General features: G+C 40.5%; 3 protein-coding genes across 3 annotated transcripts; all 3 read left to right on the top strand.

The window, feature by feature from the left end:
* The first annotated feature begins 44 nt into the window (after nucleotides 1-44).
* LOC146648649 (zona pellucida sperm-binding protein 3-like) lies at nucleotides 45-2538 on the top strand. Its single transcript, XM_085389274.1, has 9 exons — nucleotides 45-506; nucleotides 617-801; nucleotides 890-993; nucleotides 1078-1169; nucleotides 1241-1421; nucleotides 1506-1608; nucleotides 1680-1768; nucleotides 2074-2165; nucleotides 2292-2538. Exons 1-9 carry the CDS (start codon nucleotides 371-373, stop codon nucleotides 2411-2413), a joined length of 1104 nt encoding a protein of 367 aa, XP_085245400.1. The 5' UTR covers nucleotides 45-370; the 3' UTR covers nucleotides 2414-2538.
* Nucleotides 2539-5091: 2553 nt separating this feature from the next.
* LOC146648648 (zona pellucida sperm-binding protein 3-like) lies at nucleotides 5092-7202 on the top strand. The gene is made up of 9 exons (XM_085389262.1): nucleotides 5092-5428; nucleotides 5525-5691; nucleotides 5768-5871; nucleotides 5966-6054; nucleotides 6132-6312; nucleotides 6396-6501; nucleotides 6584-6669; nucleotides 6800-6891; nucleotides 6962-7202. Exons 1-9 carry the CDS (start codon nucleotides 5365-5367, stop codon nucleotides 7015-7017), a joined length of 945 nt encoding a protein of 314 aa, XP_085245388.1. The 5' UTR covers nucleotides 5092-5364; the 3' UTR covers nucleotides 7018-7202.
* A 1476-nt stretch (nucleotides 7203-8678) lies between these two features.
* Nucleotides 8679-15653, top strand: LOC146648647 (E3 ubiquitin-protein ligase RNF212B-like). The gene is made up of 13 exons (XM_085388790.1): nucleotides 8679-8746; nucleotides 9756-9866; nucleotides 10000-10049; nucleotides 10143-10217; nucleotides 10888-10994; nucleotides 11086-11188; nucleotides 11267-11295; nucleotides 11376-11416; nucleotides 11529-11553; nucleotides 11634-11697; nucleotides 14915-14966; nucleotides 15100-15130; nucleotides 15250-15653. Exons 2-13 carry the CDS (start codon nucleotides 9767-9769, stop codon nucleotides 15311-15313), a joined length of 741 nt encoding a protein of 246 aa, XP_085244916.1. The 5' UTR covers nucleotides 8679-8746; nucleotides 9756-9766; the 3' UTR covers nucleotides 15314-15653.
* Nucleotides 15654-15800: the final 147 nt, after the last annotated feature.

Here is a 15800-nt window from a genome sequence, read left to right as displayed (position 1 = left end):
ACAAAAGTAAACTCAAATAAGCTTGTCAAGTTACTGATCCACATAGAGTTTGTAAGCTTTATGGAAAGTAATACTCTAAGTTTCAGTGGCCTATGATATGACACGTGTCACTTTCTTCTGTAAGACTGGGCATTTCCAAAGATAACTAGAAAAAACAAGTCTAACATTAATCTTTTCTCATGATGAAGAAAGATGCTGATTAAGAGGAAGGAAATGCGTTAAACTTAAATTCTGTCAAGCAAATGTAGTAAGAAAAAGAAATGTAAAAGTAAAGATACCACTCATTCAAGGTCCACCCGATCACACAGTGATGAGCTCATAGAGCACTCTGAGTCTGTGATTCGTGGGCTCTGCTTTCACACAGGTGTTGATGGTTGAGGTCATTAAGCAAGAAGTTCATAAAGCATGTTGGTCCCAATGTGTACAGGATTGTTTAGTCATGGGGACTCATCTCTACCTAGATTTGCTTGTCCTGGCTGTTTTTGCAATGACTGTTGCCAATGCAGGTATATATATTCTTTTTGGGGGAGGATTTCAGACGTATAGACACAAATGCATATTTTTAAGTGTTTCTGTCCACATAAAAGATGACCGTGATTTTGTTTTATTTTTCCAGACATCAACGTGGTCTGTGCAAACAACTCCGTGAGGGTGACATGGAGGGTGAATGCGGAGCTGGTGCCGTATGCAGCTCGACTGTTTCTTGGAAACTGCATGGCATCTCAGTGGAAGGTTCTGCCCTCTGGAGAGGGGGAAGCACAGTTTAACTATATGTTTTCCGAGTGCAAGTTTACTAAAATGGTACTGTACTCTGAGAGATGCAACTTCAGTAGCTTCCACTCACTTGTGAGCTCTAATTTAATCACTTGTTTGCTTTCCCGTCTTGCAGGTAAAGGGAAAACGCATATTCTATCAGAATGAAATGAGCTACAGGCCACAGACAAAGCCAAACCCTCCAGATTTTGTGCATCCCATTGAATGTGTTTACAGAAGGTTTGTGACACTTGTATTTTTTTCTCAAACTGAAATTGTATGAAATGTAGAATCTTGCCATTCTTAATATTTTTTTTATTTCAGACCCAAGGATTGGATTCCCCGATTCGTGAACCCTGGATATGTGGTTTCCGAGGGTCACGGCAGGCTGGTCTTCCACATGGCACTTCTCAATGGTAACTTCTCACCATGCCAAATTACAAGCACGTGTTAAAACGCACACTACTTAGCATTTACTTTTCCACAGAGGAGCTATCAAGCATAGCAAAGACGAACATCATTCCTCTGGGCTCCCCCATGCCAATATGGGCAGCAGTGGAGCAGAAGTCTCATCAGCCACTGCTGTTGCTCATGGAGGAATGTGTCGCAGCCCCCACAGCTGAGCTGCGGCCCGGCAGCCAGGTTTACCCAATCATTGGAAACAAGGGGTAGGGTTCCAGTACTGTTCAGACTTTGTACTCAGTGTAGTGGAAACGATGCGTATTGGTAATCTGACTTACCAATTTCTCCAGGTGTCTTTTAGAAAGCAAAAAAGAAAATTCGATGTTTCTGCCTCGGTACCACTCGTCTTCAATCATCCTCTACCTCCAGTCCTTCAACTTTGGTTTTAGAGAGGTGAGAACAGGTTAAATTTTTTCAAGAATAAATATTTAAAGGAACTTTAATTCGAGCCCTGTGTTCCTCAGGTGTACATCCACTGTAAACTGGCTGTGTGGGATCCTCAAAATTTTGCCGAAAGCAAGAAGGCCTGTCATTATATAAAGGGAACTAACAGGTGATTATTGAGTTCAACAACTTGTACTTCACAAGTCTTTTACCTTTTTTCCTCAGTCTCTGGATAAATGGAAATGACATTACTGTTACACTCATTTAATAAGCTTTTTAGCATCGGAACTCTTAAAAAAGAGATTTACTTAAAGTGTTCAAGTGTTCTTGAGCAAAATTGTACTTAACTGTATTTCATACTGCTGAACTACAGGGTTTTGTGTTTTAATTCTTCATTTAACAGGCTGAACACTGCTTGCTGAATATGGAAGTTATGCTCCACATGACTGCTTTTCTTTTTGTCCCCATCTCCAGATGGGAGCTGCTTGATGACCCATCCCGAAGCTCCCTCTGTAACTGCTGTGACTTGAGCTGCAAGTCTCGGTCCAGGAGGGGTGTTGAATGGGGTAACCTCATGTGTCTTTAATGTGACTGCATGCTATCAGACCTGTACTTTCAAAGGGATTCAAATGACATCTGATTTAAAGAAGCGGGCTGTGCTTCACCACTCATGAATTCAACTCTCCTTGCAGCATCAGACGGTCCGAGTCACAATTCTGTGTTGGGACCCCTAATCATTGTGGACCAATCTGACTTGAGGGACAGTGACACAATGATGGAGTCTGCCACTACAGCTGACCCACAGCTCAAATAAGCTGTGCGACGAAGCTTGGTCAAAACGGATATCGACTGCAGTATGACTGAAGGATCTGATGGCGGATAACCTCCGAGGACGTCACGATTGTGTGATTTTTTTTTTTTTTTTTTTTTTTTTTTTTGTTTTGCGTATTCATTATTCTGGGGTTTTTGCTGTAAAATGATACTTGTTCTTGATATAACTAAAACATTGTAAACTCTTACTTGTTCTGTCAAACACCAGCCATTTTTATGTGATACTGCTGCTTTTCAGAGATGCTGTGCATCAGTAGGAAGGTGGGCCCTACTGTCAAATGCCTTCTAAATGTAAAAGTCACATTTCTGGAATTGCATTTGAATCCAATAAATGACTATTCTGTATAAACTGACAGTGTGTGCTCTTCAGATACTTGTATTTTCAAAACCTCATTTGGTGTATCACTATTGCCTCGGAGCAAGAAGGTCCTTGGGTCAAAACAATAAGCTGGGGCTTTACTGGGGTCCGTTCTTCGTACCTCGCTTACTACAGCCAAGATCAAATCATCGCGCTAACTTTGAGCGAACACACCTGTTGTTGACGATCAGTACAGCTGGATGAAGTAATGTGAGATCACTGGGTGGCTTAACAGGGGCTACGCATCGATAGTAGAAACATTGATCGGCAACCCTTTGGTCGCGAAAATGTCGAAGGAGCGCGCTCAGTATTTTTCGGCAGCAGAGCAAGAACTCTTGAGGGATTTCAGGAGTTTCAGAGTTTAATTAAAACGCAAGGGAACACTGCAAAGGCTGCAAAAGCAAGGAGAGAGGGCTGGCAGAAAGTTGCTGACAAATTAAACTAGTAAGTCATTTAATAATAATAAAAATAATAATGGATTGGATTTATATAGCGCTTTTCAAGGCACCCAAAGCGCTTTACAATGCCACTATTCATTCACTCTCACATTCACACACTGGTGGAAGCAGCTACAGTTGTAGCCACAGCTGCCCTGGGGCAGACTGACAGAAGCGAGGCTGCCATATCGCGCCATCGGCCCCTCTGGCCAACACCAGTAGGCGGTAGGGTAAATTTATTATATTATATTACATTATATCATATTATATTATATTACATTATATCCTCTTTCACATTAGAGCCACAACAGGGCCCACTAGAACATGGGAACAAGTAAAAGTGAAATATAATATTCTACAGAATGGTAATATTTATCACTTGTATTGCTTTTAGTCTCTTGAAAAGAGTCCCTGAAATAATCTGTTTGTTTATAACAGCAACCAAGAAAAGGGCAGAGCAACAAAAGACAGGTGGTGGTCCTGCACCCCCTCGTCAACAAGTTGGTTAAGTAAATAATATCCTCACGGGAAAATCGATATCTCTCAATGAGCACACTGTCGCGCTGAGCTAAAGGATCCTGTCTATCCCGCAATATACGCTGAATTCTGAGAACTCTCCTTATCAATCTTGCACCTTCCGCAATGGGCTGCTCGCGTATACGGACAGGACATGGCTGCGGCAGACTTCCCAAATCCACCTTCGCTTTTATAGCCGTGGTCTCTCATCTTGATTACACGAAGTAATTTACAATTACAACTCTAAAATATGAATTACATCTGAAATAATCAAATACATGAAATAGAATGATTAATAGTACATTTCCCTTTTTTTTTTTAGGAAATGACCTGTATGTATCTGTATGGAATCAATAAAAGAATCAAATCCATTATCTTTAGTTACATTGATAATATTTATTTATGGAAAAACAGTGGTTAAATATCGCTGTTGCTTTCTTATACATGAAGCGGACATACCTGAGTGGCCGCGATCTAATCCTGTTTACATAAAGTGAGCCTGCTCCCGAGCAGGTTTACGCTTACGGATCTGTTGCTATGACAGCAAGTCCCGGATGAGCTTCGGAGATCACGCGAAATCGTCAACAATCAAATCCAGCTAACTTACTTAGCGAGGTACGAAGAACGGACCCCTGAAGTTGACTTGCATGTGTTCAGTTTCCTTGTGGATATTCTTGCTTCTTCCCACACTTCAAATGTGTGAGCGTTAACAGGTGTGAATAGTTGTCTTTCTCTATTAGCTCTGACTGGCTCAGCCCCTCTACAACCATGAATTAAACTGGATGGATGTTTTTCTGAGCTTGCTGATCAGTCTTGGTATAATATTTGACTGTATATGCGCACACACCCCCACCCCTCTGCTCCATATTGGAAAATTAAGGCTTTTCCATCTGAGAGGCATCCCTCTCATTTGGACTACACTGCAATTGACTTTACTGTCTCTTGCTTGTGCAGCTTTTCCTTGGGTCCTCACAGCCACCTGTTTTAGCTTCTCTCTGAGATTCAGAATTGATTTCAAAATCCTCCTGTTTGTTTAGTCATTCATGGTTTAACTCCTTCCTACATCTCTGACCTCTTAGAGCCCTGTGATGCTCCAGGTCCCTCCAATCAGACCGTCAGATGTTTCAGACTGTCCCTCAATCTAGAGTTAAACTCAGACATTTTTTGCCCCCACACTGTGGAACAGCATTCCAACATTAAAACTAGATTTAAAACTTATTTTTATTCCCTGGCATTTGACTCTGTCTGAGTTTAATACTAAAGCTCTCTGTGAGATGACGTGAAACAAGCCGGCTGTAAATGTTCCGGTTTTGTTTTCTGAATTTGACTGTCTAGATCTGAAATTGCCACATACTGATATAACATCTCGTTACCTTCTCAGACTACAGTACTACTGCTTTCATGATCGTAATGTGATGTGAAACTGACTAAACTGGACAAATATTAAGATTTGCATCATGTGACTCACATCACATCAAAATCAACTGAACTCTTTATTGCAAACACCTTGTTGCTGCTGCACCTGTAGCTGCGAACACACAGCAGGTGAACCTGGTTTTGTTGATTAGCCTGTAGTAAGAGAATAAAAACACCAGTGGCACCAGCACCAAGTGTTCAGTCATCATGGCCTCCCTTTGGTATTGTGTAGCTGTTTTGGGCCTGGTGGCAAGAGGTTCAGTAAATGCAGGTAATGTCTAAATGAGAAATAGCTTCTTTTTTAGAATTTAAGGGTAAGAATTTTATGTTTTTAATTATCCCCTTTGCTGCCTCCCTCTCTACTTAGACATGAAACTGGATTGTAAAGGTGGTTTTGTGACACTGGTGTGGACAGACGGTAGATCTCAGATGGACACTTCACTGCTCCGTCTGGGCAGCTGCTTTCCCACAAGCCTCACAGACAGGGAAGCTGTTTTCACTGTGGACTTCAATGACTGTAACTTCAGGAGGCTTGTGAGTAGCCCAGAACTATGTGCATGAAAGAACCGTCTATCCCTACAGGTTGGTGACTCATCTTTCCTCCCCACAGGTTACTGGCAAACGACTAATCTACGCCAATGACCTGACGTACATTACCCCACCTAATTCTGTCATCCCTTCGTACATTGACTTGATTGTCTGTGAATTTGAGAGGCAAGTGGACATGTTGTAACATGGAATGCTGAACAAAAAAGCAAATGTATGTTTAATAATAAAAAAATGCAACCTTTTAACCTGTTTCATGCAGGCCCAGAGATTGGTACCCCCTGGTTTATGAGCCAGTGTTTAGTACCTATGGTTTAGAAGAACTAGTATTTCATATTGGACTCATGAATGGTGGGTATCTGAAAGTGCCTGAAAATAGAAGCAGTCCTAAACATTCCTGCGACTCACCTTGTTCTGTGTAAATCTAGTTAACTTTTCAGGCCATGCTGAATCTACAAGATTCCCTCTGGGCTCAATCATCGCCATCATGGCTAGCGTGGAGCAGCAGACCCATCAGCCATTGCTGCTACTCATTGATGAATGTGTCGCTGCCACCACACCTGAGTTGCAGCCTGAAAGTTCTCTATACCCATTAATCACCAACAAGGGGTAAACTTGTGCTATCAAGAAGCACTGACTTGGGTATTCTTGTTGACTAGACCTTGAAATAATCTGTTTCTCTTGAACCTCAGATGTCTTGTCGACAGTAAGAAATCGCGCTCAAAATTTGAACCCAGGCAAAAGACTTCAGAGATCCGGCTATCCCTTCAAGCCTTCAAGTTTGCTGTGGGAGGAGAGGTAAATGTCTTTAACTGCAAGAACTGAATGTAGGAAACGAAGCAGATTGTTGGTTAATCGTGGAATACTATACATCCTGCAGGTGTTTATTCATTGCAGCCTTGTGGCTTGGGATCCCAACGGACTTGGCAATACTAAGAAGGCCTGCCACTACATCAAAGATTATGGGTAAAGCGCATACTTGACTCTGTAGTTTGTAGTACTGGATATGTTGTAGTTCAGCTTGAATGCTGAGCTATGACTAAATTGTCCTGGAATCGGCAGAAGCTCAGTGATTATTTCTTCCTGCCTACTTCAGTTGGGAGTTGCTTGACGACCCTTCACACAGCAGTCTATGTGACTGCTGTGAGTCCAGCTGCAAGGCCAGAAAGACGAGGGATCTAGTGACAGGTATACATTTCTACACTTTTATAACTGTGCTCTTGCTGTACAGGACTCAACACTGTTTTTTTTTCCACAGGGAAGCATGGTGCAGTACAAAACGTAGTCCTTGGTCCACTCACTATCACAGATTAGAATGAGTCACTAAGGCAAGCTTCTCCTTGAAATAGTGGTACAGACATCCTCTTCTCGGACGGCTCTCAAGAATGGCTCCATCCATGTGACTTCAGGCTCAACTGAGGTTTTTAACTTCCAGGCTGTCGGTGCTTCTTTGCATTTCAGATCTGTGCAATTGTATCAAAGCTGCGTAAATAAATGACTTTCCTTTAAGTATTCATGGGTGTCTCTTAATTCAGTTATTCAAAAATGTACTGAGCGATCAATGTTCAAATACAAACTAGCAAAATCCAAAGGCATGCATTTTGCAACTAATGGGACAACTAATTCTAAGAAAGCTGTAGGGGAGTTGACTAAAGACTCCAGTACATGGAATAAAAGTGACTATAAACGAGGCTTTTAAAATTTTATTTTTAAATATGCTATATGAATTCTAGGCAATACCACCAGCATACTTGAACTGCTGTCCACGCAAGAAGCAACACTGACAGTCAATTTCACATGCTGTTGTGCAAATGGAATAGGCGAAAGGTGGGAAATAGGCAATTAGCAAGACCTAGGTTCTGCAGGTGGTGACAGCAGACCACTTCTCAGTACCTATGCTTTGGTCACTTTTGAATGCTGGAGGTGATTTCACTCTAGTGGTAGCATGAGATGGCGTCTACAACCCACACAAGTGGCTCAGGTAGTGTGTGTGTGTCTGCTCAAACAATCAAATGGACTCCATGTGCTCGCCAGAGGTAGCCTGACTGCCATTGGGTACAGAGAGGAGATCATCAGAACACTTTGGAGACCATATGCTGGTGCAGTTGGCCCTGGGTTCCTCCTAATGTGAGACAATGCTAGACCTCATGTGGCTGGAGTGTCAGCAGTTCCTGCAAGAAAAAGGCATTGGTGCTATGGACTGGCCTGCCCGTTCCCAGACCTGAATCCAATTGAGCACTCTTGGACACGTCTTGCTCCATCCACCAACGCGACGTTGCACCACAGACTGTCCATGAGTTGGCAGGAACTTTAGCCCAGGTCTGGGGAATTCCTCAGGAGATCATCTGCCAGCTCATCAGGAGCATGCCCAAGCGATGTAGGGAGGTCATACAGGCAAGTGGAGGCCACACACACTGAGCCTCATTTTGACTTGTTTTAAGGACATTACATTAAAGTTGCATCAGCCTGTAGTGTGTTTTTCCACTTTCATACTGAGTGTGACTCCAAATCCAAACCTCCATGGGTTGCTAAATATGATTTCCATTGAAAATTTTTGTGATTTTGTTGTCAGCATATTCAACGGTGTAAAGAACAAAGTATTTAATAAGAATATTTCATTTATTCAGATCTAGGATGTCTTATTTTTGTGTTCCCGTTATTTTTTGAGCAGTGTATTTCTAGAGAGATTCCTGGGAACAGAGAGCACTTACAAGCTTCACAGCGTCCTCGTGTTCCTCACGTCTTATGTTAATCGGACAGGAAATTCTTCCGAATATTTATAGCCAAACAGTGATTAAACTGGAGATGGTAGGCATGATATCCTTGACTGCTGTTTGAGAAGCAGAACTTGTGTATAGTAAATCCTAGCACGGTCTTATTCTAAACGTTTCCACTTCGGATCTTGGTTTTAAGAGAAAGTGTACGTAATACAGACTTCACGTACGTCACCATTCATTAGCCAATCACAACACAGACCGGGTTCCCGAGGCGGGGACTGCTGAGCTAACTGCTCCTGTGTCAAAGCAGCGGCTCCGTGTAGCAGGTAAGGTTAGAAAGACACCTAAAAAAAAAAAAAGGAAGCCAATATGAGGGTCCTTTCTTTTTAGTGTTTTGCCAGTGTCCAGTGTTTCCAGTTGTTTGGCTGATTGAGCGCCGTTTTCTACAACTTAAGCTAATTAGCTAGCAAGCTAATACTTTGTGACAGTTTGAGTTTAACTTAGTTTTCAGTGAGTAAAGCCATTTTTTTTAGCTTAATGTCAGAGTCACCTTTGTAGTGAGTAATTGAGGAAACTGAGAGGGATTCATTGAGAATATATTTTTAAATTACTTCTGTTCAGTATTTTTTTTTTAAATGAAGGGATACAAATTGATAAGTTAATATAAAGACTGAAATATGCATTGTTAAGCTCGAATAAAATCCTGACGTCTCTCGTGAAAGCCTCTGCAGACTGAGTATTTTGATTAATAAAGTTTAAAAAAAAAGATTCCACTGTACACGCAGGAATGACGTTAAAGCATACACAGAAGGAAATAAAAAATCCCCTCAAAATGTTTTGTTAACCAACCACTCCCAGAAGAAAAACATGCTCTACCACAGTTGGACATGTTTCATCTGAAATTACTATTCTTGGGCTTCCTCTTCTCATGCTACTCCTTTTCCATCACCTTTTATCCTTCCTACCTTTGAACTCTGGTTTGGCTTTTATGTAATTATTTCATGTGAGTAATTTTGAGTTGTGTGCAAGACAACACATAAGTTCTGTTTCTAAGTTGGACTACCTGCAGCTACCAGTGTGTAATATGAGGACGGAAAAAAAAAAGCTGTACAAAAAGAGTGTGGTATAAAATTTTGCACTGATGGGGGTCTTGCAGATAATAAGATCGCAGCTGTTTTTTTAAGAGTCCCATGAAACTATTAAAGACAGGTGCGTGTGCAACAGTTTATTCTGGCTCAAAAAGAAGGGGAGGTAAATAAGGGCCAGTTCTTCTGCAGTAAACTGGGCAATAACCTTGTGTCTGTTTGATTGTTTTGTGTGTATGTGTGTGTTTAGGAAACACAAAAATGGTCTGGTTCCACTGTAACCAGTGCTTCAAAAGAAGAGGATCCACGTTTGCCGCGTCCAGCTGTGGCCACATTTTCTGTGAAGCATGCGTTAAATCAAGTGAGAGAGTTCATTTGCTTCTGAGCTGTAACTAGACTTCCTCATGAGTATGTCTCCACTGTGATGCAGTGCAACTCAAAGTTTGAGGCTGCTAAACCCCCCCCCCCCCCCCCCCCCCCCCCATCTGCTTTAGATCCGTGCACTGTATGTGGGGCCAGCTGCAGCTATCTGGCTATCAATGAGGTTGGTGAGTCTGACGTAATCAGAGCAGCTTACTGTTTGACTTTAATTCAGACATCCAACATTCTTTGTCATGTGGATGTATTTCTGCTTCAGATGAAGCCGCAGGAAAAAATGTTTTTCAACGACCCAGTGAAGCTCATCCAATCACGGCTAGAGCACATGTGTCAGGTCTGTCCCTGCCAGGCAGCATGCACTTCAAGGGATGATCTGATATTGTCGTGTTGGTGTTGTTCCCACATCATCATAATAAATGTTGTTTCAGGTTCAACATTGCAAGTGACCAATCACATTGTTGTGACGTAATACTTTTGCAAGCCAAGCCATTCATTCATTTATGAAATTCCAATGTTGCAAGGACAATATGTATAATGCTTACCGTTTATTAAAGAACAGCATCCTGAAATGCAAAGAATTCAAATTGCTGGATCGGCGGACAGAGGCGGTTTCTCGCAAGTTATGTAGATTTTTATTTACAGTGTTTTTTCCAAACCCGCAAAAGTATTACGTCACAACAATGTGATTGGTCACTTGCAATGTTGAACCTGGAACAACATTTATTATGATGATGTGGGAACAACACCAACACGACGATATCAGATCGTGCCACTTCAAGCCCCATTGCCTCTGTGCCTTTTAATTGTTATAGCGGGTTGTTAAATACCTGTGTATGCAGTCAATTACTATTAACTTGGTATGTCATTAGCTACAGATTGAAAAATGAAATGCATCTCTCTGCTATGATTATTTGGGAAACTCGGAGCTATTACCCACTAGTCAAACTTGATTTGTTCATTTTTCACAGAATTATCATTTAGTAACAATGTCTTCATGTTCCCAGATTGTCATCTTTCAGCAGATGCAGATGGAGAGAGTCATGGCACAATTCAAGCACAAGTCTGCTGAATTGGAAAGACGCCTTAAAGAAGTCACCGAGCAGAGTTACAGGTGATTTTAATGTCTGCTATTATTTCCTCTGTGGCAGTGTAAATAAAACCATCCAACTGCAGTGATTTTCTTCTTCTTCTGTTATTTCAAGGCAACTCTCAGACCTGCAAAGAGAGAATGCTGACTTAAAAAAGCAGCTTTTAGAGGTGAAGAAAGAAACTATGGAATTTAAAAAGCCACTTTCACAATGGAGGGTAAGTCTTCAAAAGCCTAATTTTTAAAACAAGAGTACCAAAAAGATTCATCTGAATGAATCTTCTTCTGCTCTGCAGCTCTCTCCAGGACAATTTCAAACTGAAGGGTAAAAGTTCTTTTTCATTTTAACATGTTCACTTCATTTGTAGTTTTTAAATGAAGCAGTAATAACCCATTCATTTACAGAACTCAGAGGATGTCCCTCCCTGTGGCTGTCACCTCCCCAGGTAACCCCAGTGATTTGTGTTGATTGAAGTGTTACAGTTTAACCGCTGATGCTTAGTTTAATCGTTTCTGGTTCATGTTCATGTTGAGCTTGTGTTTTTCTTTTTTTTCTAGTTACGCCTCGTTCAAGAACCATGAGGTAAGCATCTTATTGTCATGTTGTAGTTGATTTCTTTCTTTGTATCATGTGACTGTTCAAATATGATATATGTGTGTCAGTCATATAGGCTCAGCAGAGTCCCAGAGGTGGAACATGCACAGAGGTCCTAGTCTCTCCCTCAATGTAAGTCTCCAGTTTTACCCAGTGTATTATTTTATTGAACCTAAATTTAATGACCAAATATATCAGACTAAAATTTCATATAAATGTGTGCTCGCAGTGCACTTGTGAAGGAAATACAGATCAAAAGTGAAAATATATCAAGACATGTTTGTCTTAAAAAATAACTGTAAGGTAAAAAGTATTAGATTGAGTTTGACAACTATGATTATATTATAATAATAATAAACCTATATAATACAACTATTATTATATTATATTTATTATTTTATAATTATTTGCTCTCCTATGAAAATTGACAATTTTTTAAAAATAATTTCCCAAGTGCTGTTAAACAAAGAAATGCATTTCTATCACAGCTTATTCAAACTTTCTAATTTTATTTAGGATCCCTACATTATTTTACTTTGCACACAGAAACACAATTACATCACAGACACCAAAAACTACCAGATCAGCATTATTACCTCTCCTTATAATAGCTAATAGTCAGTTACTCAGATAAATTGTATTTTATTTATATGGTACCAAATCACAAAAGTCACCTTGAGGCACTTTATATGCCGCGACTGATTGGAAATAAGGGGAGAAGGACGGGGCAAAAATTGCGCTGTGGAAGAGAGCCAGAGAGGAATAATGACTAATAATTAAATGCAGAGTGGTGTGCAAACACATAGTGAGGGGGAAAGGTGAGTGACGAAGAAACACTCAGCCCATCATGGGAAGCCCACCAGTGCAGCATAACGAAGGGAGGATTCTGGGTCACCTAATCCAGCCCTTACTATAAACTATCAAAAAGGAAAGTTTCAAGCCTTTAAAAAGGATTCTCAGAAAAAGTTACTTTAAGCTCCTAAGACCCAAACTCTTTCATGGCATGCATTTTTAATATCTCTTTCCGATTTGGGCTGATTGGCACCTGATGAATGTAAAAATAAAGAATTGTCTTTTTACCTGATGTCGTTTCTGATAAAAATGATAAGAGGACATTCGTTTTAAATTTCAATAGAACAGTGGCAGTATAATGTCCTTGTAAGTGGATATCAGGCCCTTGTAGAGCAAAATTTAGTATTGTGGTCTAGACCAGTGGTTCTCAAACTGTGGTACGCGTACCACTAGTGGTACTTGGGCTCTCTCTGGTGGTATGTGGGAAATCTCCCAGTTTTTTAAAGATTAAATAATATACCATTGTAGAGGTATGCAAAGACGACACGAAAGTTCCCGAGGCTCTTCTGGGAGCCGGAGCCAGAAGAGCCTTGAGAGCGGTGTATTTCGCTTAGGTGGGCGGATCCTGGAGGAGGGTCATCACACAGCGGGTAGACAGCGAGGCCACCACATGATGCTATTTCGTGTCGTCGGCTGAAACGCCACGAAGAGCAAAGTGAGCTTTGACGTGCACGAACCACGAAGGAGGTTCAGCAGCTTAACCGCCACAGCAAAAATTAAGACATACAGCTCTGCTATCACTTCCGACATAAATGAAGACAGAAAACTAAACAGCAGTGGTGTTTGTAAGGTTACTGAAGTTGGGCTAGCTGGTATATAATGATGTGTGGGCTACACCGCTATGGTTAGCATAATATAAACACAGTAATACTGGAGGATGAACTCCAGTAAATGGACCAAACTTCAGACAGGAGAACAACTGCAATATAAGGCTAGTCATTAATATACTGCTGCATGGGCTGGGCTGTTGTTACATCGTAAGGTTTTTTAAAACTGAGCTTTAAAATGAATAGTGATGATAAAAACTGAGAGAGGCCAACAGTGATAACTTTTTTTATGGGCTTGTTCAGATTAAATAGAACAAGATACAAAGCATTAAAACATGTTAAAAACACAGCAGACATAATAAATGAAGAGTAGTTTGGACCCGGAAGCAGGTTTCATCAGGTCTTCACTTAAAGATTGGACATCCCACCTGCTGTGAATGTTTTAATACAGTACAGTTGTTATTATTATCACTCGTCACATCCTGTTTATGACAGTTAAAATAAATAACATTCATATAAGAAATAAAATTGTCTTGTGTAAACTGTATGTGGTGTTAAATAGGCCTATACTACTGTACTTCAATTTCGGCCGTAAGGGTGGTACTTCAAGAGCCATATATTTTATGAAGTGGTACTCACTGTGAAAAGTTTGAGAACCACTGGTCTAGACACCCCAAAATGTGATGTCTATATATGTGGATGCCAGGTCCTAGTAGGTTAAATTTCATAGGAGAGCTAATAATTTGTTCTCATCTGTTTCGTAAATAATGTTGAATGCAGTCAGCTTTGTGAGCATTTTCAGGCTCCAGCTTTAACTGCCAAGCAGCAGTTTCTGTTCTCAAGGCATAAACTTACCATCTTCATCATCAACGTCATCTTTAGGGTTTACACAAGTGTATTTCAAGCCCAGCTGGGCTTAAATTAACCCCCTTCCTTGGTTTAAACATCACGGATTTGAGCTACAACTGTTAATAAACCTAATGTGTCGTCTCATCTACTGTCACCACACAAATAAGAGCTGCCTGGAAGGGTTAGTTGAACTATGAAGCTAAAAGGCACAGCTTAAAAGCGGGTTTTCTACTTTCTGTGTCCCTGAGTCCAAGGACGCTTAGGTGTCTGTGACATACAGTAAGCACGAGGGTCCACATGCCTGTCTGTTTTTTGAGGGGGGTTTCTGTGTCTGTGGAGACTCATCTGTGGAGAATTTACATTACTATGCACCAGGCACACATGTGCCCAGATGTAAAGCAGGAATGTCTAATCGGCTGTCGTTTCTCCAGCTGTCTGTGCCCACAGCCGACTATAAACCAGGCAGTCACACTTAATGATCTAAATGTTTTTGCTTGTTTGTTTGTTGTTGAATTGTTTTGGGGTTTGTTTGTTTTTTTTTTTTTGGGGGGGGGGGGGGGGATTATGTGTTTGAAATTACTAAAGATTTGACTAAACCTGTAAACATATAAGTCTGTCTATGGACCTGTACGCAATTGTTGAAGTGGCTGAGTTGCTGATAAAACAAGGGAATGGTGTTTTCCTTCATGGTACCTCCATGATAAAAAACGAGCTTCCATGAGATATAAAACCTGAAAGTTTTTTTTCACTCATTACCAAAAATCAGCTTTAACAAGTACATCAAGTATTTTGCTATTAAAACTACTGAAGGTTCCATTTAGAATGTTGAAGTTACAAAATTAAAAACCAAAGGAAACTTTCTTGTGCTTGTGTTTTGTCAGACTCCTGGATCAGCTGCTTCAGTTTCCAGCCATAGTTCTCTTCATGAATACAGTAAGTGTGGCTGCAAACACACTCTTTTAGCTCTGCCATGGATGCTGTGATCAAACTGGAAAATGTGCTGTATCAAATTGGATACTGTGCGCCTCCAATCCCCAATCAAAATCTTTCTCTTTGTTTTAAAAAGGAACACCTACATCATTAAGCACACCTACCAGGTGAGGGAAAAGTTACCTGGCAGCTACTTACAAATTCTAACTTTTATCAAACATTGTAGCAGATTTATAAAAGCTTTTGATATTTTCACGTTACTGAGTCAGTTCATTTTCATCCCCAGAACCCAGACTCCTGGTCTTTTACAGTTCATAAGTGGATTATCAGTTCAGTCACCTAGGCACTGATTAAATGTCTATTTACACCCCTGGATGCGTTCATTAGTTGAGATTTGTGCATTAGGACTATGAAATTGTTGTGTGGTTTTGCCCTGATAACAAAAAGGCATGTATAAATTGTTTTACTTTTAATGGAAGTTGATATTACTATGTTGTTCTGTTAAGGAATTAAACTGACAACTTAGTTGGAGTCATCGTAATCTTTCTGCAAGTACACTGCTGATGCATTAATTTCACGTGGTTCACACTCACAACAAAACTTAACATGGATTAAAAATAAATAGTCAGATATATTCATAGAGTACATTGAACAACAACAACAAAAAACTTTGCACACAGTTATAAAGGTCAATGCTTTACTGGTTTCCAGTGACACAAATGTGCAAATAAGAAGTTTTCCAACAAGGGGGGGAAAAAAAAAGAGAACATCAACCAAGGAGGACACTACATGCTATGAACATTTCCCCAAAGTATGACACATTAGCTTTTTCCTGAC

Source organism: Rhamphochromis longiceps, linkage group LG18 (assembly GCF_057381845.1).
Source record: "Rhamphochromis longiceps isolate RC_006_pf linkage group LG18, R_longiceps_female_GT1.1, whole genome shotgun sequence".
In the NCBI taxonomy this organism is placed as follows: Eukaryota; Metazoa; Chordata; class Actinopteri; order Cichliformes; family Cichlidae; genus Rhamphochromis; species Rhamphochromis longiceps.
The sequence above is the reverse complement of the archived record's forward strand: the minus strand, read 5'-3'. Positions and strand labels throughout refer to the sequence as shown.